General features: G+C 35.9%; 1 protein-coding gene across 1 annotated transcript in view; it reads left to right on the forward strand.

The window, feature by feature from the left end:
* LOC120534862 (tigger transposable element-derived protein 1-like) overlaps positions 1–26,066 on the forward strand; it is an 81,716-nt gene extending 55,650 nt beyond the window's left edge. Inside the window, exons 2-3 of the mRNA XM_039762376.1 lie at positions 19,038–19,150; positions 25,842–26,066. Coding sequence (XP_039618310.1) covers positions 19,038–19,150; positions 25,842–26,066 — 338 coding nt within the window. The remainder of the gene's footprint in view (positions 1–19,037; positions 19,151–25,841) is intronic.
* The last annotated feature ends 426 nt before the right edge of the window (positions 26,067–26,492 follow it).

Consider the following 26,492-nt stretch of genomic DNA (forward strand, 5'->3'; position numbering starts at 1 on the left):
AAGCTTATTTGTATGTATAGTAGCCTTCAGATTTTTTTGTCATTTTGATTTTACAGTTCTTTACTAATTTACTATTTTATCTGCCACAGATTCTTTTAGATACTATTTCATCTGGAGGAAACTAAATATTCAATTTGTTCCCAAACGAATAACACATTTCAACCAGTAACTGTGTAACTGGTACCTATGGAGGCTGTGTTTCTAGAACAATTCTACTGCAGATGTTATATACACAGTCTATTCATGGAGCATTATCTTCTGGAAAAACCCACTTGTAAAGTAAAATGGGTCCACTGGTGCCATGAAGGGCATTTTATTAGCAGCAATGTTCAGATGTTGTACTGTATAACATTAAAATGTAAAAGGGACCTAATATACATCACAAAAATAAATTTTGTCATTAATCTGCTTTTTTTCAGTCTGCATTGTTTGAACCTAACAGAATAGATCTATTCACTTATGGGATTTTTGCCATAGGCTGATGCTTCCATCAGTGTGAATCAAGTGGAATTGGAATTCATTAGACTAGTGACACAGTTCAATCCACCTACTCAGTCAATATGTGTCAGAAGCACAGGAGCTGACTAAGAAAGAGACTGAAAACTGCAGATGCCTAAGAGTTCTGCTCACATTTCAAGAAGGGACTGGAAGTGTCTCATGCTAGACATGTCCCAGAAATGAGCCAGAATGTACCCAGGAGCTAAGCTAGTGCAGAAAAGTGGAAAGACAGACATCAGACCTGCCTTTTCTGGTCACATTTCTTAAATATTTTAAAGAGACAAAAGCACAAGATAAAGGGTTTGGTGAACCTGGAGGCAAACCCTGTATATTAAAGGTACACAAAAGGCGTAAAATAAAATGCCTTGTAGAGTGCAAAGTTGAGACGTCTTTGAAAAATCAATCAGTCTGTCCAGGATGATGATGTTTCCTCTCAAGATGGATTCTTGGAGGAAGAGGTAGGTTCAGGTGGTCCGACCCCGGAAGTGATATCACTGTTGGAGAGGTGCCAAATCTTCCTCTGCAGGAGGGGAAGGAGAAGAAAGAAGAAAGAACATTATTACACAGTGCCCTCTCTTGTCTCAGCAATAAATTACACTCACACAAGCCTTTAGGTTGTTCCCCAATCACATGCTAGTGACAATATATAAAAGAGAGAAAAGCAAAGGGTGATTTATTCTCACCACTGATGAAAGACAAAACTTGAACATAAAGAGCCATTCAGAAATTAGGTTTTGAACAAAGAGTCAGTCTTCCAACTCTGCTACATTCCAAGCAATAGAGAAGACTTATTTGCTAGGCTGATTGTGAATTAGGAAATTCTTCCTCCATTAATAGCAGCAACATCACACCATATTTTATTAAACTCCAGCATTACTGCTGAATAAACCCTAAAAGGACAAATAAATACAGCATATGACTGCACTAAAGTCTTCATTGCATAGTTTGGTTTCTTGAATTACTAAGTACCATCCACTGGCTGCCACATTATTTTTTCCTAATGCTCCTGGCTGTTTTTTCGGTATAGCAGGTCCACAACTCCCGTCAAAAAGGGCCACTTTTAAATAAATAATCACCGCACTTGCGGCTTAACGAGTTGTCGTGGTGGTGTGTGGCCGAAGGGCTTCCTGAGGAGTTCATGATGTGGCCGTTTCTCACACAAGTGCACAGGTGAGAAACGGTCTGCATCCGTAATTCTTCCCAGGAGCTGCTGATTGCCACGACTACCGTGTCCTCTTCATAAAAATGTGCAAGTCGGCTAAAGAGAAAAAAGAAAGACAACAGGAAAGAACGGGAGGTTGCAGAAGGAGGCAAGAAGCAGCGAGGAGAGAGAGCCGGTGTGAGGGAGAAGGAGAGTGAGCAAGTGCAGGCTCGATGTAGCAGAGGCAGCTGGAAGGAGAGCCCAGAGAAAGAGTGTTAGGACGACACTAGGTGGAGCTGAAGGAAGCAGTCGCTCCAGCTGAGTGATCAAGGAGCTGGAGTGATAGGCGAGGATGACAACTGGCCGTGGAAGATAGTGGGAGTCGAGGAGGCTTTGGGCTGGTTTAGCTCCAGCATAAGCACCTTGGCCGCTGGGGAAATAACCCAAGTCTTGGTTCGGTTTGGAGCCCGACGTAGCCAGGGATCGGAGGGCCATCGGACCAGAGTGAAAGGCAGCTGTTCCTGCAAGTAGGTGACTCTCCTGTGGAGAGGCAGGGGCGCCACCAAGTAGAAAAGGTTGCATGAAGACACCGTGCTTTGGATATTGTAAAAGGAGACTGCTTCATGCTGTTGTTTTAACCTCGTCGTTTTAAAGGATTTATTATTTTTAACCTCCACTTCATTTCTGTTTTAATGGATTATTTATTTAATGACTTTGAAGACACTGCACTAATTATTTGATCATTGTTTTGTTTATTGATTTTTAATTAAAGCACTTTTCACTTTTGCACCATCCCCTTGCTTTGTTCTGCCTCACTGCCTGGCTCATCGGTGATATTACTGATGGTGTAGAGTTCAGGGCTCCCGTAAAGACAGATGGGAGTGTGGAGCAAACCCGCATCGTCACAGGGACCTGATTGGGTTGTTGTCAGCCATACTGCTGCTGGATTATGTGAATTTCCCCTTGGGGTTATCTATCTATCTATCTATCTATCTATCTATCTATCTATCTATCTATCTATCTATCTATCTATCTATCTATCTATCTCAGCAAGAAGTTCCAGTCATGCAATCAGAATTTAAAGGAACTGCAAAATGTATATCTTGTTTTCTAACCATATTAGAAAAGGAGCATGTCTGCTTCTTAATGATATATATTTTTCTATATATTTTTTTCTTGTGTGTTTATGTCTGGTTTCTCAGATTCATGAGATGCTACAGATACGCTACCAATGACATACTAGACATACAGTTTACTTCAATTATTATGTTAACATATAGAGTATTCTGCATAATATTGACCTCCTACACTGACATTTCTGTCTAACATATATCATAAGGTGAATTTATGTTATTGATAGATGTAAGTATAGTTAAAGACAATAGCCAGTTTTGTGGTTTTCTATTGGTACCCAGCAATGGAGACAGATAAAAGAAGAAAGGGAAAATGCTGTTAAAATTGACTTGCACTGCTAAATAGAAAACGCTTTGCAAAGGCAACAATTACAATACCATACAATTTATTTTTTAGTATAGATTGTACTTATTACTAAATACAGAACTGGTGCAAACATGAATGAACAATGAAAATTTGTTAAAACATATACTATAGTAAGCAAAATTGGGAAAAACACCAGATATGTGGAAATCTGGGAAACACAAGAAGGATGGAACTTAACATCACAAGACCTTTTAAGTATGAGCACTTGTGTGTTGAGCATTTCTAGCACTAATACTTACTGTATATTAATCAGCAGAAGTCAGTCACTGAGGGTATGAAATAACCACTGCCTTGAAACTAAGGAGGTTACATGCTGAGAGGAAACATGTCTTAAGAAAAACTAGGATTTTTCAACTCCTGGTATACTGCAGCAGAAAAAAATATTGTAATGTTCGTTTTATTTAGTATTCAGTGCCTTCAGAAAGTGTTCAATGCTCCTCACTTTTTTCACATTTTGATATGTTGCAGCCCAATACTGAAATTGTTTAAATTCTTTTTTTTTCATGAAACACTCAATTTTTTTGTTTGATTTTAGAAATTTTTGCAGATTTATTCAAAATTAAAAGAAACTGAAATATCACATTGACACAAATATTCAGACTCTTTGCTATGACATTTCAGATGTGGCTTAGGAACATCCCAATTTATTAATCATCATTGAACTCTTTCTGCAACTTCTTTGGAGTCCACCCGCAGACACGCCCCAGTGTGGCGGAAGTGGCGGCTGCGCACCCGGAAGCCCTCCGGGTGTCCCCTGTCTTCTTCCCCCCAGCACTTCCTGGTGTGGCGGAAGTGCTGGGCTCCAGGGTTGTTCAGGCACCGGGCGCCGCCTGGCGGTGGCCACGGGTCCCTACAGGGCTGGGCTTCCAAGCCCTCTACCCGTGGCCCCCAACGTAACCAGGGCGGTCGCCCCCTCGCGGTCTGGAGGAGGTACAAGCCCTCCTCCGGTCCTCCTGGGTGTCCTGGCCGGGGCTGGTGCCACACAAGTTAAATCCCTCCTTCCCAAATTATTCCCTGGGTGGGAAAGTTAAAATGTATTTTCCTTTTCTACAACAGTTTGCTATAGTTAAATCCATATTCAAGACAGACCAATGAAGTATTATAATGCACTAATTATTTCAAGTGTAGCAACCTAAAGATTAGTCAAACATATTTAAACTGCCTGGCTGCAGTTTTTTTGATGGATTGGCTAGTCATGGATCTTCCAGAATGTTTGACCTCCAAACTAAGTAGCAGTATTTCACAGATTGGTCTGGTGGTTTACATGTTTTCTGTGAAGTAGTTGAAGATGGTTTGACCTATTATCCAAGACTGAGAAATCATTCCTCTAGGAGCAAGCCAGATCTATTAAGGATTTCTGTAAGCAATCATTGCTTCTATGACCTAAGAGTCAAAGGCGATTTATAATTATTTTAATTGTTAAATTGCATAACAATGCAGATTGTGGATATACTATGGATTTTGTTTTGTGCCAAAACCATTATGATTACAAAATATGCATGTTTTTGATTTACATTTGATTTAGTTTTAAAAAAATAAACATTGGTCTCTAGTTCTTTCTGTTTATGAAATATTTTGATTTTCAATTTTTGCCTACATTGTTATGCAAGAAAAGACAATAAATCTTACTGAAATCCATATACACTTATAACAGGTAACTTAAAAACCAGTCACAAATTAAGCATCACCATAAAAAGATGCAATTTCAAAAACTGACATGCACTTTTACAGCTGACAGACTGGATTTCATAGTATTATTTTCAGGAGAAGAGTACTGAGAATTTATATTTTTTCTTTTTTTTAATAAACATTAAAATTAAACATTGCTGAATATTCAATTCCACTGTTTCATCAGAAATAAAATATACTGTATTTTGTGGCTGAGAGAGACATTCTCTTGCTATCTGTGCCCCCAATAACTAAACAAAATGTTAAAGTAGAATCACAATGTTAAACTTAAAAATAAGCAGTGCTTTTAAAGACAGTATATACATAAACAATATATATGGTCAAGATATTGTATGTATATTGTGATATAACAAGTCTCAACACACTAAAAAAAGGTTTGGGGCAGCCACCCGTATATTGTTCCTAGCTGCAAAAGGATTTTAAAGTGCACAACTGATGTTGCTTGATGGAGTTCCCAATATGAAGTGAACTTGGTTTTGCAATATGGAAGTTTTATAGTCTGTAACCCGGAAGTGATGTCAGTCTGGGAGCTGGAACCGGAAGTGACATCAAATCAGGCAGGTTTTGCCATATTTGATCTGCAGAATTAACAGAAACAGGTTTAGAGCACGCCACCACCTCCGGCCCAGCAGGTAATCACCTCCACTTGGTCCATTCAGCTCGCTCCTAGTCGCATGTGTGTGACAATATCTATATATATAATTCACTAAGGCAAGACAACCATGGAAAGCACACCGGAAGGGGTGTGAATTCACTAAGCCGCCGACAAGTAAGACACCTGGTAAGACAACTATGGAAAGCACGCCGGAAGGGGCGTGGATTCACTAAGCCGCCAACAAGTAAGACGCCTATGGCACACGCAGGAAGGAGCCACGCCGGAGGTGAATCACCATATGCAGCGTGTAAAACAGTTTGCGAGGGGTATCCCATGAGATCCTTAAAACAATCCTTTACAACTGAGGTTAAAACACAATGAAGTAAGCAGTCTTTAAAAACCAAGTTTTCGGTTACAACGCACGACCGCGTGCACCATAGCAAACTGTTTTACACGCTACATACAGCAATTCTCATCCACGACAAACATGCGTCTTCTTAGATGCTCCTGCAGGAACACAAAAAGTCTACATGAGTCACAGGTGCATCTAGACTGTGCAAAGACAACGACTCAAGTGACAAGTTGGAGGTAGGCACATGAGCAATGGTGGTCCAAAACCAAGTTTTCTGTCACGGATGATTGTGTATTGGTTCGTTCCGTGCATTGTTACAATGTTGCTTTTCTTGCTGATTTATTACATTACTGATTTTTCAAATGTTAATTTTCTCCCTGTGCTTAATAATCATTAACAAAACCGGCCTGATTATGTGGCATATGGTACGACGAGGGTTGGCTAGTATATTTATATATGTCATAAGTTCATGTCACAAGTGGAATTCTTGGAAAGTCACACAGTGTATCAGTACTATATGTGTGAAACAATTAGGTAAACTGTTATCTTCATAAACCAATATAGTTAGTTGGCCTGCTGTATTTATCCTTATCAGTGACATAAGCTTGTGACCCTACATCTCCGCTTAATTGAAACGTATCATCTTTATGCCAGGGTTATGATTTCAGCAAATACACTATAGTATTTTTCAGCATCATCTATATTACCAAGCCTAAAAAACAGACTTTACAGTTGCTAAAGTCAGAAATCTAATTAGATTCCCAATTAACTAAACTTCACTTGCCTTGTTTGCTTCGGACTCATCTATAGGACTGTACTATTCACTTTGACAGTTATGGTAGCTTATTTCGTTCTGGCTTGAGTATAAAATATTGCAGATGGACTTAATGGAAGGTTTAGAACATCCCTGTAGGCATTGACCCACACTGGAAACCCACACTGGAAACTATTAATGTATAGTAAGAGGAACTGCATTCTCATTAGAATCCAAGACACATGGGAGTGTTAAGGAAACTATTCAAATTGCTGATTTGAATAACTAAAAGAGATTGTAGGATATCTCATCTTTTTTTTTTTATCCTTTCCACATTGTTAGATGTCATGGATTTTGTCTTATTATTTTGCATTGATTTTGTACTTATAATGCCTTTCACTAAACAGCATTGTCAAAAGTACATTAACTATAAGGTTAAATCATCATTGAGTTAACTTTTGACCTAACATTCCAAATTGATGTTCTTTATGATTTATTTTCAGGTTTATCAGACACAGCAAAGAAGTACTCGCAAACAAGCTATTAATTAAAAGTGTAGAACTTGTCAGATGCCTTTTACGAAATATTGCTGATTAACTACTGTAAAAGTCAGGGCTAAAACAGTAACTTAAGCATCAATTGTCCATGAGCCTTTTGTGTAAAGGTCACAAGGATCCTTAATTACCCTGTCTGTATGTAATCGGCTCAATGCCAATCTATAGTAAGCACAGTATATCAGAAGGCATTGGTCCTGTGTGTCTGTACCTTGATCAGATATCTTCAATGATGAGCTCATGTGTTTGCACCATTTGAAGCCTGGTGTTGACTCAAGGTTTGTTTTGACACTGTGATTGATATGTACTTTTGATTACCTTTTACAAAAAACATGAGACATTCGGCTCATCATCACTCCTGTTTTAGTTTGTTTTCATCATAAATTTTCTGGAAATCTATACATCTCTGAACCTTAGTATGTTCTGAAATCCAAGGTTTTCTGCAATTTTGACACATTTGACATGTTTACTACTCTCAAAATATCTCATGTACTCTCTTGGGCATTTTACTATATTAATTATGTATGTTCCTTAAGTATGTACTGTATGTTTGAGTTATGTTTTGATCTTTTAATTCATTTTAATAACATCATGTTATGATCGTCTTAAAGAAGTACCATATAAAATTAACTGTAGTTGATTTGTTTGTCAAATAAATGCAAAGTTATTACTTATGAGTGTTGCACAAATATGTGATCATTAACACTAATGATCTGTTCACCATCCAAGTCATTACCCACTTAATCCAATTCAAAAATATTTAGAATCATAGCCTGTCTTGGCAGGAAATGGCACAAATCAGAAACCAGCTGTATCAATTGTAATCACAAATACATTTCATAAATCTAACAACATGCAGTTAAACTGTTGAAACTGGATACCTCAAGTGGACTCAAAAAAATACACACTACAAGTAGGCTGACCTGATCAAAATGAAACCCAAACATTGACTGACAAGATAAGAAAACAAGTAGGAAACTGGCCCATCATGCTGACTCCAGATTACAGCTTGATCAGCATCCACATACATAATGTGTTGATCTCCACTGTCACTATGGTATCACTCATTACTGATTTCAGAAAAAAACTCTGTTGAGTTCACCACCTCTTGGCCCTGTAATTTTGCATACAACTTTCACTGACTCGTTTCCATTCAGATGACAACAACTACTACAATAATCTTAATTAGCTCCTCACCCTGTCATGTGGAAGAGGCCCTGTGATGCTGTGGGAGAACCTTACACTTATACTAACAATGCATTTTTAATTGATTAGTTAATGTTTTTGAATAGGTGAGGATAAAGAGTTTGTACCATGACTAAAATGAGGAACCCTTAGATATACTTTATTTATCCTTTTCCGACTTATACAGATTCTCCTCTGTCAACTGCAGAGGTGAAGCTAGACTCAGGATTTCAGGCATACAAGGTAGTCATTCTTATCTTAACCCCTTTATACACAGGCAGTGAGCAACTCTAGCATTAGGAAGAGATTACATTCAGAAGTAAGTCATTGTTTTAGCGACTAATATTTTTTTGGTCAAAGCAATACTACATTATGAACAAAGCAGATACCATTATACTGATTAGATTACAATATAAAAATCAGTAATAATCGTAAAAAAAGAAAAAATATAACATTAAAAACACAAATCATCAAACAGCTCCAACTTCTCAGCCGCAACCAGTAAGAAATGTCCAAGCAGATATAGAGGGCATGTATACAGCCCAACTTCCTAGAAAAAGCAGGAATAAGAGAACCCAAAAAAAAAACTAACATTAAGCACACACAATCCACTGCAAGTAAAATCAAAAGTGGCCTAAAAACATAAAAAAGAATAAATGCGTGAAACAAAGATTAACAAATACATGTAACATTAACTTTTTATAAGACAAACATTTTGATGAGTATTAATCGAGGGTGGTATCAGTTCTGGCTTCAACCACATTAGAGGCCTTATCCCAAATAGTGGAATGGCTTTGGTAGTTTTTATTGCTGAAAACTCTGAGTTCTTTAGTTCCAAAGATTTTCATCCTGGTTTGTTCCTCTTGCTTCATCTTCGCAATTTATTTTGTTTCACATAAGAGAGTCATAACACTGGCTTCACTCTTTTTGCTGTTTTTGTTCTTTCTCTACTCTTTCTCTTGTTAATTGTTTTAATTAGATGAATTAATGTTGTATCATTTTCTGTCAACTGCCAATTATTTCAATAATACTCCTACATATATGGCTTGTGCAAAATATTCTTAAAATATAAATACAGAACAGCTGGCATTTCTCCATTTGTATATGTTTATAGGTATAAGGATCCAGTTTTGTCAACTCCTTTACCCTACCAAGATAACAGAAGTTAGCTTTTCTTTAACCTACATGAAACAGATGTTGACGAAGGTATGAAAAATCACTGTGGAAGGTCGTACTATAGATCTTTTTGTAGACAGATTAATGATTACTTGCATGTACCTAGTGAAGAAGTGTACCGTGAACAGAATGGATGCGCGTGTGGGAGCGCATACCAACTTTCTGGTGATGTTGGTCTTGGCTTTGAGGAGGGGTGCTGAGAAGAGGAATGCCAGCAAAGAAAGTGAAAGGGGGCTGATTTCAGAATTAAGTTTGAATATAGTAGAGAGGGTGGTGTTAGGGACATATACATGCAGACACGCACAGATGAGACAATAAGAGTTAAGTAAGCTGATTAAAGTCACTGCATACCTGTGTCAGTGCACTGTGTTAGGAATGAGAGGTGTTACAATTGAAAATAACAATCATAAGCAGCAGAGTGTATTGTTCTTTTCCCCATGAGGGTATATAAAGTCTGGTGGATATAATTCAGGAGAGACTGTGTGGCAGTGGTCTCTTTTGTTTTTACTACCACAGATTTTATTCTAAACTGCTGACCACCAGAGAGCTTGATAGAAGAGAGGAGGCACAAATCAGTCCCTGATCTATGTGGAAGTGAGTGACAGGCAATTATTGTGTGATCTGGGTAAATAGAAAAACAGAGTGACAGCAAGACATAGACATAGACTGAGATAGAGAGAGAGAGAGAGAGATAATGGTTGTGGAAAGACAGAAGTTAAGGTGCAGAGTTTCCAAATTGGGCCTTCTATGATTATAAAGATGGAGGTCTGAAACTTCACGGAGGAAGCATAATGGTGCTCCATTTCTTGTTCCTCTTGTATGGCGGAATTGTTTTAGGATCTTCTTTTACCTCAAAAGAATGTCCATTGAAAGGGACTTTTTAAAAGTATTTTTGATTTGTTTTCTAAATGTTTTTTCTTCAGACCCTGAAGTAGATTGCAATTTTTTTTGTTACTTACGGAAGGCACATGATGGAATAAAGAACATTGTTATTTTACACTTCTAAAAACTACTGTCCGTTTCTCTTACTGGGGGATTCGGCCATGAACAATAAGCTGTCCAGCAATCTGACAAGTGCTGGGCCTATGGCACAAGACATCACACTTGCAATTGTAGTTATGAACTTGTAGTTTCATAGGATATATCTGGTGATATGTTGGATTTCTTAGGGTTACTGCTGCTTCTTCATGGTTCCAAAATTCAATTTATGGTCCATTAACTGTCTGAATGGAGTTTGTGCATTGTTCATGGCAACTTTAAATATGTCTGGTGTAAGACGGAGTGCATGGGTGAGTTATTCTCTGTGTGGTGTTTCAGTGCTCTATTTAAGTATGTAATGAAAATAAATAAACTGTAACTTCTTATGTAATGCACGTTAAAACAATTTTAAGTACATAAAATAACATTCTACCAATACTTGTTTAATGTTATTCTGCAATTTATGTGGCTTTACATAGTTAAACATTGTCATTAGCAAGTTGCATTTAGAGGTTGTGAATAATAGTAAGTTAAAAATATTTTATAAATTGTTTTAAAATAATATACATGTTAAAGTATTAACTGCCTAGAAAATAAGTGCTAAAATTCAAAATGAGCTCATCACTTATATTAAGACACTTAAAAAGAGATAGTCAACTACTGCTGTTCTTTTATCTGAAATAAAGAGTATTGATTTCCTTCCAAGCAAAAAGTATTGGACCAACGAGCTGACATTTAATAATCTTCTTCTAATCCATGTTTTGCTTCAAGCACCCCTGAGTCCTAGTTAAAAAAGAAAGAACGCACCTTACCATGTTTTTGTTTGTTAACAGTGGCTACCAATTGATTTGTTTTCTTTAATGCATATTGATATATTGCTGGGTTTTAGGACTTGACAGTGTTTTAGACCTAAACAAGTATAAAGTACCTATACCTCCAAGGTTTTGCCACATTGATAAATAAACAAAAACAAATCAAATGACCTAGTTAAACAGTGTTAATTTGCCTTCTGCTTAAAAAGATTTTGCTTGTCGTATATTCAAAAACCCCATGAAACTTGTTTTAAAAGGCACCTAATACAAAAGTACCTTTAATAGTCATATTAGACACAGCATCTTAAGACCGTAATTGAATATTATGCTAACATTGGAGCAGGGGGGTACATTATTTGAGTAACTTAGCCTGAGAACACATTTGGTCAGCTATCTGTATATTCTTTGTTTCCAAGAAGGAAACAAATAATGATTTATTCATGTATAGACATAAAAACTAAAAAAAATATTAGAAATGTGATTACTGAGACAGAAAAAATTGAAGTGTTACTGTATGTTTTCTTTTTGGCCAATTAAAATACCAGATAGAGAGTATAAAGATTAATGCACTTGTTAATTCTGTATAAATATGTTGAAATATATTTTCAGATAGTTTTTGAACATTTTATTATTTGAAATCATCAAGGGCAAATCTGAAAAGCTGCAAGCAACTTTGAGCAGGGCATTGCGTAATGAAAAGAATGCAGCTCACAAATGGGTATAGTGTAGAATAGTTCATACAAATATCATGTAAAAATGCATTGTCAATTCACATTGAAAATGGCAACACTCAATCATATATAAAAATTGGTATTAAAATCTTGAATTCAGAATTCCCATGTTGAAATTCTTGAGTTTTGGCAGTAATGTCTTTTAGCACCCAACTGGACAGAGGATAGGTATAGAACATTACCTTGGATATTCTGGAGTAAATGTAAGGTGGAGAGAGGTAGGAATTTCATGAAAGATGTTTCTTGGAGTTGGCAATTTGTTATTTGTGATTGTGACATGCCATTTTAAACTTTAATAATGTGCTTTTTTTCCAACCTTTCTTTCGATTGGAAAAAAGTGTGTTGAAATGCTAGATATAACACTTCAGCTTAAGCATATGGCAAGCTGAATTAACATTTACAGATATCTCAGAATGAATGATATCTTTAAATGTAATGTACTTCTTATGATATCTGAAACTCGCTTTGCAATATCTTAAACTTATGTCCTTTACATTTTAAGACATAGGTACAATTCTGTTACAACAAATATCTTTACAGCGAAATTTTCATTACAACGAAGTATTTTTATGGTCCCGACAGTTTCCCCATATGACACAAGTCTATAGAAATTTTGTTACTATGAAGTATATTCAGCAGATACTTTCATTACAACGAAGTGCCCAAAAGACCTTGAAATGCCTGAATGAATCATCCACAGAGCAGTTAGTTCTGTGGTTGCAGCTCAGTTGTGCACAACGATCCCCAAACAGAAACGTAATTTTTTTTCTTTCTTCTGACTTTCCTTGTACTTTTTTTTTTTTTTGCTGTTTTTGTTTTTAGTTGTTTTCAGTGATAACTTTTGCTTATTGCTCGTCAACATTTGAGAAAACATCCATTGGAATTTAACTCATTGTCACCCTCCCATAGAAACGTCAGACACGAAAAAACGATAACAGTGGTAATGTTTGTGATGTACAATCTGTTGGAATGACAAATGCAATGCATATATCTTTGTTATATGCAAAAAAGAAGAAAAATCTCGGGTTGCAAACGTATGTGAACTGCTGCATTTGAAGATGCCGAAAAAGCAGTTTTTATGAGGTTCATTGATGCTTGTTAAAGAAGCATTCCTCATTCAAGAAAATGTGAGGTTTTTAAACTCTCTTGGGACCTCAGTTAACGAGACAACACACCGAAGTGCGTCCTGAAGTGCAATCACCGCGTCTGTTTATCTGTTGCTGGGGCAACAGCAGGGTCACAGTGCTGGGACGGCTCTTCACTGAAGCAAACAAAAAAATCTCATTGGGCGATGCAGGGAACAGTATTACTTGGCCACTAACCTGGCCACGACCCTGCCTGACTGCTGTTTCCGAGTATAGGAGAGTGGCAGATTCCACTATAACAAATAACCATGCTGTTCCTGTTTCAAGCTGAATAAAGATGGTTTTGCTAAAGTACTGAGACTAAGCCTCATGTTTTGGGGTTCAAGACAGGGACTTATAGCACGCCCATGATCTTTTAGGATCAGCTTTGTGAGCCTGCTGTTGCCCACGGACAAACAATCTTCCACAGACATGGCCATCGTGCTTCGGGACGCACTTCAGCGTGACATTCCCGTTGGGTGGGGGGGAAATTCCAAAAAAGTTCAGAAACCTCACCATATGAAGAAGACGAAAAGTATGATTCGGCTTTTTATTGATAACTGTACTGCCCACAACATGCTTCCGCATTTAGATAATGTTCAAGTTGAATTTCTCCCACCCAATTGCACAGCAGTGCTTCAGCCATTGGGTTTGGGCATCATTCGCACCTTGAAAGTGTATTATTGCAAGGAAGTGCTGAGAAAAATTCTTGTCAGCATAACTTGTAGACAGGAGAAGATTAAAATTAACGTGAAAGAAATTATTGAAATCATTGCAAGTTAAAAAAAGCACTATAGGAACAAATACAGAATCTCATTATAATGAAATCTTCATTACAATGAAATATTTTTAAGTCCCTGGCAGTTTGTTGTAATTGAATTTTACCTGTATTTGTAATATATATTGAGATATCTCAAATACATTTTCAGATATTTTAAAATAACTGTCTGCTTTTCAAGATATCTCAAATGAATTTTTAGATATCTCAAACTGACCTTGCATGCATTTTAAGATATCTTAAATGCATTTCAAGGTATCTTAAAATCATTTCCTGTAAAACTGCCTGTTATTTCAATGGGACTTCCTGTTTAATATAAGGTATCTTGAAATGTATCTTTAAATGAGCAGGAAGTGATTTAGAGATATCTTAAAATATATTCTATATACATGAGAAATGTACAGGAAGCTGTTTCAAGCTATCTGGAAATGTGTTTCAGATATCTTAAACTTTATTGTAGCTATCTGGAAATATTATTGAGCATCCTGAAGCAATTTAATGTATTTTTAAAGATATCTCAAAATGTATTTGAGTTATTTTTAAATATAACTTAAGATATCTTACATTCTAAGTTATCTCAAGTTGAGCAGAGACCCATTTGTATTTTCAGCAAGTCGCTGGCTGCACATACACATCTGCCTCTGAAACCATCTGGCTGTGTGCAGACAGATGCTGTTCTAAGTCACAAAATGCATCAGGGGAAGTTATAAAAGATGTGACAATGAACTAAGGAATATAGTGTAATTGTTCGTAGGTTGCAAACACATTATCTATATATAATTCTCTGAATCATTTAATTCTGTACGTTTCCAAACAGTAAAAATTGTGTACATTTGAGAAGGTGTAAAAGGGTGATTATGGTGTAGAGGTGCAACAGATAAAAGCTTCTCTATCTTGAAGTGCTTCCTACATTGGTTCCATGTTCTCAGTGAATGAAGAAAAAAAAATAAAAAGTATATTTTTCTGCTAGTGACAAGCTCATTTAATGAAAACTAGTAAAACTACTAGTTAAAGCTCTATTAAGTAAGGCCATGTTTCAGGAGGATGTGGTTACTCATTAACGCCAACCTGTCTGTGCTCTATACTAAATCCATAACTGGTTATTTTGGGCTCGGTTTTACCCTAATGACTAGTTTCAACATCCACCACTGATTATGTGAATTTTCTTTTGTGGTCTAGATTTTTAATAATGAAGTATAAGTAAGGTTTATTTGTGACATTAAATGTGACAAATGAAGTTACCATGATGGAGTTATATTTTGTCTACAGCTCTACAAAATACTATTTTAGAAAAAGGATGAATGTATTATTAATGTAATGTATTTATTTTTTAAATCTTATTAAAACTAGTTCTGCAAAGAACCAAATAAAACGTGTTAGCAATATTAGTCTCAATGTAAAAACAAATTGCATATAGTAATACTTAGCACTTCTCAACAATGCAAAACTGAATGCTAAAACAAAAAAAATAGAAAATCTATCTCACAAGAACACCAGCTTGTTAAATAATATATATATGATTCACACCAATTATGTTGCAAGATTCCTTGATACCCATTCAAAATATTACTGTAAATGAACCCCGCTGTATGTACTGAACAGACAGCTTGTTTGGTATAGTGTATTGCACTGAAGGATTTAACTAAAGATATAAGTAAGAGCATTTATGCATTTTTTAGAACATTAGATCAATCTAGACAAGAACAGTCTATTCAGTCCAACAAAGCATGACACTCCTATCCACTTAATTACCATATATACTCGCGTATAAGTCAGGTCTTGAAACCCGAAAAATCGATCATAAAATCAGACCCTGACTTATATGCCCATTCATAAAATGCGACACTTAATTATTTTTTTTATCTTCTTGCTTCCTCCAATCTTGCACCAGTTTCTCAGACGCATCAAATTTTGTTGCAGAAGTGCAGTTACCAATTTCATTCGCCACTTCAATGACTTTTGCTTTAAAACCAGCTTCATGTTTTCTTCTGATTGAACTCTTCATTGTAGATAAGGGATGCTCTTACAATAAAGGTGTATTAGGGTGTGACATATAAAAAGAGTGGAAAAGTCGATTCGGAATAGTTCGGGTATTACTGTGTGGTCACATAGGCACAATACTTAGAAAAAAAAAAGCAGTGTACTCTGTGGTTACTCTCTCAGGCTTTTTTTAATCTCTAGGACCAACAGCATGAGTTTTCCACATTCGACTTACACGACCGACATTATAAAATACCAGAAATTATACGGTAAAATCAAGCCCCAACTTATCTGTGGGAGAACTTAAAGACGAGTATATACGGTATTCTAAAATAACTTTAAGTTGAGTTTTGAAAGTCACTAAAGTCCTACTGTTTACCACACTACTTTGTCGCTTATTCCATGTGTCTGTGGTTCTCAGTGTAAATAAAAACTTCTTAATGTTTCTGTAAAATGTCTCCTTAACAAGTTTCCAACTGTGTCCCCTTGTTCTTGAGGAACTCATTTTTAAAGTGACAATCTCAATCCACTTTACTAATTCCATTCATAATTTTAAAATTCGAAACTAAGTGTCAATCATGTCTCCTCTTCATCTTCTCTTGATTAAGCTGAAAAGGCGCAGCTCTTTTAATCTTTCCTCATAATTCATCCTCTGTAGGATCAGCCTTGTTGCTCTTCTCTGGACTTTTTCCAGCGCTACTATGTCCTTTTTGTAGCCTGGAACACATCATGAAATTGCATTACCGCTTAATTCCTATATTGGATTGTAAGGAGCTGAAGCTTATTATGGAAGGACCCCAAACAGTCAATTACAGGACACACTCAGGCTATTATCTCCAGTCAAGGAACAATTCAGAGTTCCCAGTTAGTCTAACAAACACAACTTTGAGGAGTACTAGTGAGACTAAAGTACACAGAGAAGAATAAAACCACATTGATGTTGAGAGAATCCACAAATACCACAAAAATAGTCAACAAACTAAGATTTGAACCCAGGTTCCTAGAGATAAGGATGCAGAAGTGCTTTCATATTAAGTACAGGTCTTTCAAAATAACTGTATTAAGTGAAATTGTTTGTTCTATAATGTATTTCCACACAGTGCAGCACTGTAAATAATTTGCTTATTAACTTTTTTTCTGAATATAGCATGGAACAACATAAAGATGAATGGCATAGCTTGACAGACTTCAGCAGATGAGAGAAAAAATACAAAAGTAAATGGGTGCTTGCATTTTTAGTGTATGAATCCACTCCAGAATAATAGGCATGTCATGTATATCATGCAAGTAGCCACTGTTTGCTTTTCTCTCATAAGCTGTCTGCTTCACATTTGTGTGTCTTATATCCATTCATCACTCTCAGTCAATATCTATCAGAATTTAATAACTCAAGGTGCATAAAGTGCAGCTCAATTTAATTAAATGTATTGTCATAATTTTGAAAGGCAAAAGCAGTGTCCAAACTTGGATGGAGAGCTAGTCAAATACTGCTGTTCTCTCTGAGAAGCACAAATTCATGCAAAACATATATAGAGTTGCCAGTTAACCTAACATTCACTTCTTTGGGATGTGGGATGAAACTAAAGTGTTTGGAACGAGCCTACTCGGTCCCAGGGAGAATTTGCAAATTCCATATAGACAGTAACTCGGTTGAGAATGACTTCCTCATTCTTAGGGCTGTGAGCTAACTCCTGTAACACCCTGCCCACCCAGTTTTAATCATGATAGATTTTATTCTTTTATTTCTTTAGCAAATGAATCAGAAACCCTGAAATACATTTTTGAATGTTTGTTAGTTAATTGCTAAAATTGCATTCAAATATCATTTAACTACTCCTGTTTGCCTCTAGTGCCTATAGCTTTTGGTTTATAGTTATAAAAGTACAGAAGGTTCCTGAAGGTTATTTACACCATTTTATGTAACATTTTGTTAAACTTTTCATATTAATTATATAAATGTTTGGTCCACCGAACCTCACATCAGCTCAGAAAAGTTGATCTGAATCACACCTATTCATCTATAAGTTATCATTCTAACACTTTACTATTCCAAGCTAGATAACAATTCTTTGCTATCTGATCATGTCTCTGGTTTTCAAAAGCAGTTTCCAGGCAAATTGTTGAGGAAACAGAAATGAATGAAGTCTTTTTTCCTTTGCCCATTATTAAGAAAAACATGCAATTTGCATTGAAATATGCAAGATTTATGCTCTTGATTTTATAACGGTGGATTAAAATAAATCTGCTGTGTTTAATTTGAAATCAATAGAAAAATCAAAATGCTCTAGACATTATTTTGGAAGACAAATAACCAATTATTTAAGACACCAGAATTAGGATGGGAATTTAAAATCTATTGTAAATTGTTACAAATTGGTTTAAAATCTACTCTGGGCTTATTTGTTATCTGCCTCAATGTGTAATGATTCATTATTGAAAATCTATTTTTTGCATATGATTCAAACTCTAAATAAATATACAGCTAAGGCCTGTAGCCCTGCTTTGAAGCGAAGGAATCTTAAGCTTTTGTTTTAAACTCATGCAAGCCAGTTCCATGGGGATTCTGACATAAGATCTTCTGTCCTGATTTACCAAATTCATCAGCTGGCCCTTGCTTTGAATTTTTGTTTGAATCAATAAAATGCCTCAAGTTCTTAAATGTGGTGCAGCGAAGCTATTGATCACATCAGCATGCTTGGCTGGTCCTTTCATTGGGAAAGATAAACATTTAAACTGAGCATAAATTATAGATGGAACTTTTCATTTTTGCTAAGTAAACAACCATTAAATGTTTATTACATGCTGTATGCATTTATTTTAAATTGGACTTCTCCTTGCTATATTCTTTGCATTACTTGAAACACCTTTAACATGGATATTGATGTGACACTGGAAAGGAAAAGTAATTTTAAAAGACAAGACTATTTATTCATTTTTGTTTTTTAATAACTGGTTTATTTGCAGATTTCATTCAGGGGCACAATCACCATAATAAACTAGATAAAAATGAACTTATAACATCAGAAAATGGTTAAAATGGCTTTGTATGAAGCTCACACAGTGGCAACACGCAGCTCATGAAAATAGCTGTTCCAAGTGAAATAGGTATCTTTGTGTACATGCATGAGACTCCCTAAATCATCTCCCACAGTGATAGCTTATGCCTCTTTTATTTTATACTCTTGCCTAGGTTCACAGTGCCTTGCTGATCATTTGATTAAACTTCCCAGATGCTATGCTAGTAATTCAAAACTAGCCTTTGCATGGCACAAAGATAAGAAAACTCTCAAACTTGCCACCACGGTATGAATAGCTGATACACAGGAATAAACACAACATAAGGGGTTTTGCAGATATTGGTATATTTAAAATTATACAACAAATAAAACACTTTGGACAAATAGCACACAAACAAAATGGTTCTATTGTTTGTTTAACACTGTTCTAATTTAATTATTAATTTTTTAATCCAATTTAAAAAGACATCTTTAGAATAAGCCATTCACTTTTCAGATGCATCATTTTCAAACATGATTATTATAATGGATGAATATGTAAACTGAATAGCATACAGTATAATACAATCACATTGCCTTTTTATAATTATGACAAGCAAAAAGATGAATCTGTGTCTGTGGATGTACAAGACAGCTCATCTTACAGATGACAAGATGCTAGACTTAGTAAAAATTAAACACGTTTGTGTGCAATGTGCTCTACTAAAATAACTTCAGCTTGGAATGTTCTTAGGTCGCTTAAGTAAGACATAAGACCTGTGAATCCTTAATTAATGCTTAATAAGGCCAAATGGTGCCCTCGTATTCACAAGTAATTTTACCAGCATATCAAAGGCTCCTAATATGCCATATTACAGTGAGACAAATAAGCACTTTACTGATGCTTTGTAAGTGTTATTAAGACCAAAAAAAGTAATTGTTAAGGTCTTGTTACATAACAGCATATGACTAATAAGTGAAGTACCTAGACTAAAGTGTTACCTAGTTTTCTCACTGTGTGTGATTTTCACAAAAAATATTTTGAAATTTATTGCAACCTTTTTTTAATCACATTGGCACTTTATCCATTGTTACAGCCAATATACAGGTTATTAAATGTATAATGTGGTTTATTAAGCTACGTAGGATCTCATTATGACCTAAGAATGTACAATTCTTTATTAAGTCTAGGCTGCAAGATTGTGCTGTGGTTAGTGCTTCACCCTTATGGACACAGCATCATAACCTAAAATCCTAAAGCCTGTTGCCGTTGGAGTTAAGTTTGTGTATTCTTCCTGTGTCTGTGTGGGAATTTCTATAGGTACTGCAGTTATCCTCCAATGTCCCTAAAGATTTGTGTTGTATTAATTGAGTCTTCAAATTTGTCCTAGTGAGAGAGTATCTGTGTACCTCAGTGTGACACGCAATGGATTGGCTCCATCATGGGTAACTCTCTGGACTCCTTCTACCCTAAATTGAGATTAGGAGGCAAGATGATGCAGTAGGTAATCCTTCAACCCTAAAAACTGAGCATCCTGAGGTTGGTTCCTACAACCAGACTGTCGCTGACTGAAGGAACTCGCAGGTTACAGAGGAAATGTTAGGGCACCAACTTTAATATTTACAATGTACAAAATAAACAAGTGCTCAATGGCACTTCAAATAATGGCAAACAAAAAGTGGTGCAAAAATAAGGAGTAAACAAAAGGGTTCAGCATTCTCGTAAACTGGTTAGTACTCAAGTAGGAGCTCCATTCTTCTGTTGGCTTGCCAGGAACTTTACAGTTGAGGGACCGGAAGGAGTGGATTCAGTGAAATGATACGGTTAATGACAGTGCCCCCTCATGTCCTGGAATGGTAGTGCTTACATTCATTGAGCCCAGAGGGCAAAGCTCAGGAACACATGCATGACTAGACATTGTCTTTGTAGAGTCTGCACTTTCTCCTTGTGACTGAATAAGTTATTTTCCAGATACTCTAGTCTTCCTACTAAATATCTAAAGATGTACTTCTGAAATATTATGTTTTATTTTGCAAATTTTATATTTGTTATGCTTATTACTATAACTTCAAATGAAAATGGCTAACAACTAGTTACAGCAAACCATTTGTTTAAATGCGATTTCTCAAAACATTGTTTTTATCATTACAATTCTCATCAAAATCACACATACTTCTCAAAATCTCTCTTTGGAATCCTGAAAACTTTAGAACAAAGCATTAACTCTTTGTTTGAGATGATAGTAACCAGACTACACACAATAAAGATTGTTTATAATTTTATTTCTAAGGCTTTATTTCTCCTGTTAACCTTATAGCTGTAATTTAAAAAAAAATACGTGTCATATGTTTTTCAGGCCTTTGTATGTGATCTGAAAGTTAGAGTATTTATGACAAGAGGACATTCAGAGCAACAAGCTCATGTATCCCATTGACCTAGACGTTCCAAAATAATATCAAGTCAGGATTTGAAGGCTCTCAAAGTACCACTCGTTACCATAATACTTGGTTATTTTTTCCATGTGTTTGTGGTTCTAGGTTGGGAAGCATGTGCTGAAAGTGAGCTGCCGCACCCATCACACAACAAGCCAATGATAATGACTAATAAAATCCCTGGGCCTGATGGGATTTTACCTGAAATAAATGTATTAGAGATGTGAATAAAAAAAAAAAAAACACTTAAATGTTTAACTGATTTGAGGTTGAAAGCCAGTTGGGGAAAAAACCTATAAGCCCCATCCTTCAAACCATTACCCTAAATCACAGTGTTTTTTACAAAGAAATAAAGTTTCACCATAACCTGCTTATCAAATTGCTGGTTGATTCTATAAATCAAATTTGCACAACTGAATCAAATCAAATGGAAAAACAAAGTAACTGGTGACAAACCCTGGTAAAATGAGTTTCAAACTCTTCCTTGTCGGTCCTGTGCGTTTTGGGTACTCTGACACACATGATCAGATCAGAACTAATTAAACAGTAAATGCTCCCTCACCTTTTATAACACAGACAAGGAAGCAGCCGTAAAGTTATAGTCAAGCATTGAGGAAAGAAAGCAGAGAGAATGGATACCTTAGTGAGACTGAGATGTTGGCATGTGTTTTTCGGGTGTTCAGACTAAGAAAAAAGTGTCAGAGCTTTCTCGGATTCTGGATGCAATATGATCAGTACAATAAGCAATGTTTATCGTCGTTTATAACAGTTGTGTTCTGTTTCTCGGGCACATCAGCGGGCTGGTGATGCAAATATTGTTCAACATTTTAATTTCTGTAAAATAAAATAATGTGAATTTTTAAAATGTGTTTCAAACAAAAGAACTTGTACTCCACAAGTTTTTTTTCTCCAGTTCCTACTGGTATGGAAACATGGGTTGTTTGAGCTGTTTTAGTACCTCCATTTCAAACCATGTAGGAAAACTGCTTAGCAAAGCAGTGACCAAATTTTGAAGGAGTCAGTTACTGTATTTCTTGGCATTTTCTGTAAGGAAAGTAAGGGCCGTGCATGTAAACTAAGAACTGTGTTGTGTGAATAGATCATATCTAACTGAATAAAGTTTACCTTGTCATCCACTGTTCGAATTCCCTTTGACTTTGTTGCCATTTTTACACATTGAATTGAAATGGCTAAAAACAAACAGAAGCAGGCTGAATAAACTAACTTTATTAGTCACTTTCTGCCTGCCCACCACGGAGCAAGAGACAGATAGCATAAATGGACCTTATCTAGCTGAAAAAAGTTTACCCCATCCATCCTTCAAAATTCATATTTACTTTATTCCCCTTTGTACACATTGAATTAAAATGAAAACACAAGGAAACTGACAGAATCAACTTACTTTATTAGCAACTCTTTTCCTACCCAGCACAAAGCAAGAGAGAGAGTAATCGAGCACACACACAGCGAGTGGGCAAAACTAGAGAAAAAGAGATTGTAATACTAAACAGGAGAACGTATGCTGCACGCCAACAATAACTATTTACATTAGCGTAAAACATGGAATTAACTGAGGAGACGTTTTATCAGTTGATTCACGTCTTAAACTCATATGCTGTTCTGTTCCATTTAGCTTCAGTGTTATAGGTATCTGTTAGCTTTGTCTGTTTACAATAAACTGTGTTCTAAACTCTTCCCCTTATCTTTGTCCAAAATGCTGCATGCAGCTAAATGCTCCTAGGTTCAAGCATTTTCCACAATCTGTTTCTTTAAAGTCCTTGTTTTTTGACATCAGAGGGATATGTTCTTGATCACTACTTCTTGTGATCTGGCCATAAGCTGTACATCCAAAGTTCACTCTTTACATATTAGCTATGGATGGAATTTTTGGTGAATCTTAAACTGTTCGGCAATCTGAAATCTGGATAAGATGGTCATGTTAAATATTTTGCTCTCCTCAGCCTTGTCCTTCCCATTGGCTGCCCCTTCTCCTTTTCTCTATTCTCCTCAATGATTGCATCCACAGCTACTGCAACAACACTGGTGGCATGGCCATCTGCCTGATCTTTGTGTATCTGATTCTACTTTGCTTAGGTACATCTGATTGTGTTTATGTTTAATCCTACATTAATAAACTGAATGGTGTGTTGAATAATTGAATCACTGATTCAGCATATAAGCTGAGCAAAACTATCAGTGTCTGTGCTGTTCCCTCTTTTGAATCCCTTTTCATGATGACACTTTTGAAAATCTACAAACTCTATATGTTGTTAGTTTAACTATATAGTATACTGTACCTTGCAAAAGTTCCTGAATATCCACTTAGATGGTTTGGATCACTGCATGTTATTTTTGGCTTTGGCCCTTCCATTATGACAATGAACTTCTTGAAACTCTATGAAGCCTATATTTAAATTGCATAAGCAATAATGTAGGTTCAAATATCCCTTTTTGAGTGATGTGTGAGTTTTTTCATTTCCATTAAATCACTCTTGTGAAATGTAGCCTTCTCTGTAAATGTGACCAAAACTAAACACTATGCCAAATTCATCACCATCTACTGAACCATTCTGGTATGATAACATGATTTTGGTTTGTGCTATATAGCCTGGATTTTAAGTTAGTTCAGCTTTATTATGCAGTACATACAAGATTTCATTAAGATTGAAACCTGTTTTGCACAAATAAGTTTTGGAATCCTTCCTTCTTTACAGTCCCAATTTTTTTTTTCAAAGTTCTGAAAAGCTATACAACCTATATTTTAAGTTGTACCAACAGTAATCTATGTGGAAATTTTTATTAAAATCAGTACAGACATTTTTGTGTGATTGGTGAGTAGACAAAGGATGAAATCTGAGGGTTGAAGTGAGGGACTTAGTGTGAAAAACATAAATAAAATCAAACAAAGGTGATGAGTTCAAAAGACAAAAAGAAGGTATTACAATTTAATTTATATAGATTATAAAAGCTTTTATTTTAGTGTTGATCTGGAGGCTCTGGAATGTATTTAGAACTCCAAGAGAACAGATGACTCAAAATCAGAGGGACCAGAGCTCATTCTTTTTGTTTATTTTTGGAAAAGAACATTTTAATAGTGTACATAGTTAATGGTACTTTATAAAGACTGACTAATTGGCTGCTATAGGATGTAATACCTTTTTTAAAGACATATTTTATTTTTGCAATTAGTAAACCTATTCAGGTTTGTAAAATACAAAGGATAGTCAACATGTCATATAAGATAAGACCCCTAAGCACAATACTAATTGGTTAACAATTTAAAATAGTAATCAAGGTCAACCCAAAATTTTCTGTTTTGGAAAATTTTAAAGGACTGACTCCAGCAGACCCCCATGACCCTGTAATTAGGATATAGCGGGTTGGATAATGGATGGATGGATTCTTTTAAATGTTTTGACAGATTATATGGATTAGTTTATGAGTACTTATAAATCCAATATTGTAGTATTTACATCAACTGTAATTCTTTTCATTATAGAAAAAAGGTTTGGTTATAATATGGTGTGAGAGCAGATATTCAACACTAACATAATGAGCTACTTTTTAAGTATTAGAGCATAAACTTAAGTAAGTTTGGCTTTTAAAGTAATCAAGGCTGATTGAAAATACCACTAAGTTTAAAATCATATTCATATTTTGCACATATCACTGCAACTTCTCAACAAATGCCCACAAAGCAGTAGAACTCAGATTCCTTGTAATGACATTCCTCCTTCTGAACAAATAGGAGTAAACTTAAGCAATGCCATTACAAAGCCAAATTTGTCATCATTAATGTTAAACTATTGTAAGAATAATATAATGAGGGATATGCAATAAAACTATATAAACACCGAATGCTGTGCACTCCAGATATGGTTCCTGTGTTTGCTCAATCTTGCCAGATTAGCCCCATGATCATCAACTGGATTTAATGTGTTTGAGAAAAGATTGGATTATCACCAGCTCCTATTACCAATAGCTGTATTTCACATGTGCCTACTTATAATGACAGACAATGTGAGGGTTAAAAACTACACAGATAGTGTAAAACGAGGTGACTCAATTGTGAAATTTACACCAAGTTTTCAATCCTTTTTGTGTATATGATTCTGAATCAGTTAATTTGTGAAGACTGCAAGGATCTGCACTATGCTGACATAAATAAGGAACGAGATGTGAAGATTTTTGAAGGGAATATTGCTTATTCCTTGTGCTATGCCGCAACGGCTAATGAAATCATTATATGCTACTTTGCTGTTCTTATTACTTGGCTTAATTTCTAACTGTGGTCTTGTAAGCAACTTGTTTTGGTTGCTTAGCAGTGTGCCTTCATGAAATTTTTCAGCTGATTGCTGTTTGAGATGTGGGCATTGGCAGGCAGCTCCAACATATTGAAAATCCTGAGAAAAAGTGACAGTAATGCACACCTTACAAAATGAAAAATTAAATCAACTTCTTATATTACCAAATGCCATTTTATTAATTCAGCTTTTGTGAAATGGAAAAAAAAAACAGAAATATACTCTGTATCTTACCATTGACTGGCCATGCTTGTTAACTAGAAGCATCACTTGGGCCTTAAAAATAGTGCTAAAAGCGTTAGTTCCGAGCATCACTTGGGCAGCTGTTTAGACTTGTCTTGTGGAAGACCCAAGGATTACGAGGGCTGTAAAAGTGCCAACAGTGTTAGTATTAAGCGTTGCTTCAGAAATGATGGAGGCGTTTCTTGCGTAGGCCCAAGTGTTACTCAGGCAATGGTGCAGACACATCTTCTCTTAGCCTCATAGTGGCATCTCATAAGAAACTTTTTTCAGCAGCCCAGGTGTTGCACGCTTTTGACAGTGATAAGAGCAGTGATGACAAAGTAAATTTGTTTTCAGGCAGTGAAATTGAAATGGAAAGTGAAATCAAATGTGATTTTGTTGAATCTAAAAGTGATGTTCGTGTCAACAGCATATGTGCAGCGGGCTGTTCAAAAGCCGATCAGTCTGGAAAGACAATCCACAAGGAATAAGTCACTCTATTATTGTTCTGACTGTGATGTTGGATTTCACCGTGCTTTACCACACAAACAACACATTTTGAGAGTATATACGGTATTAGCATTATTTTTATTATTATTTGTCAGCGGTGGGCTGGCCCCCCTTTCTGGAGTTTGTTTTCTGCCTTGCACTTTGTGTTGGCTGGGATTGGCTCCATCAGACCCAAGTGAC

This window comes from Polypterus senegalus, chromosome 9 (genome assembly GCF_016835505.1).
Source record: "Polypterus senegalus isolate Bchr_013 chromosome 9, ASM1683550v1, whole genome shotgun sequence".
NCBI classification, from domain to species: Eukaryota; Metazoa; Chordata; class Cladistia; order Polypteriformes; family Polypteridae; genus Polypterus; species Polypterus senegalus.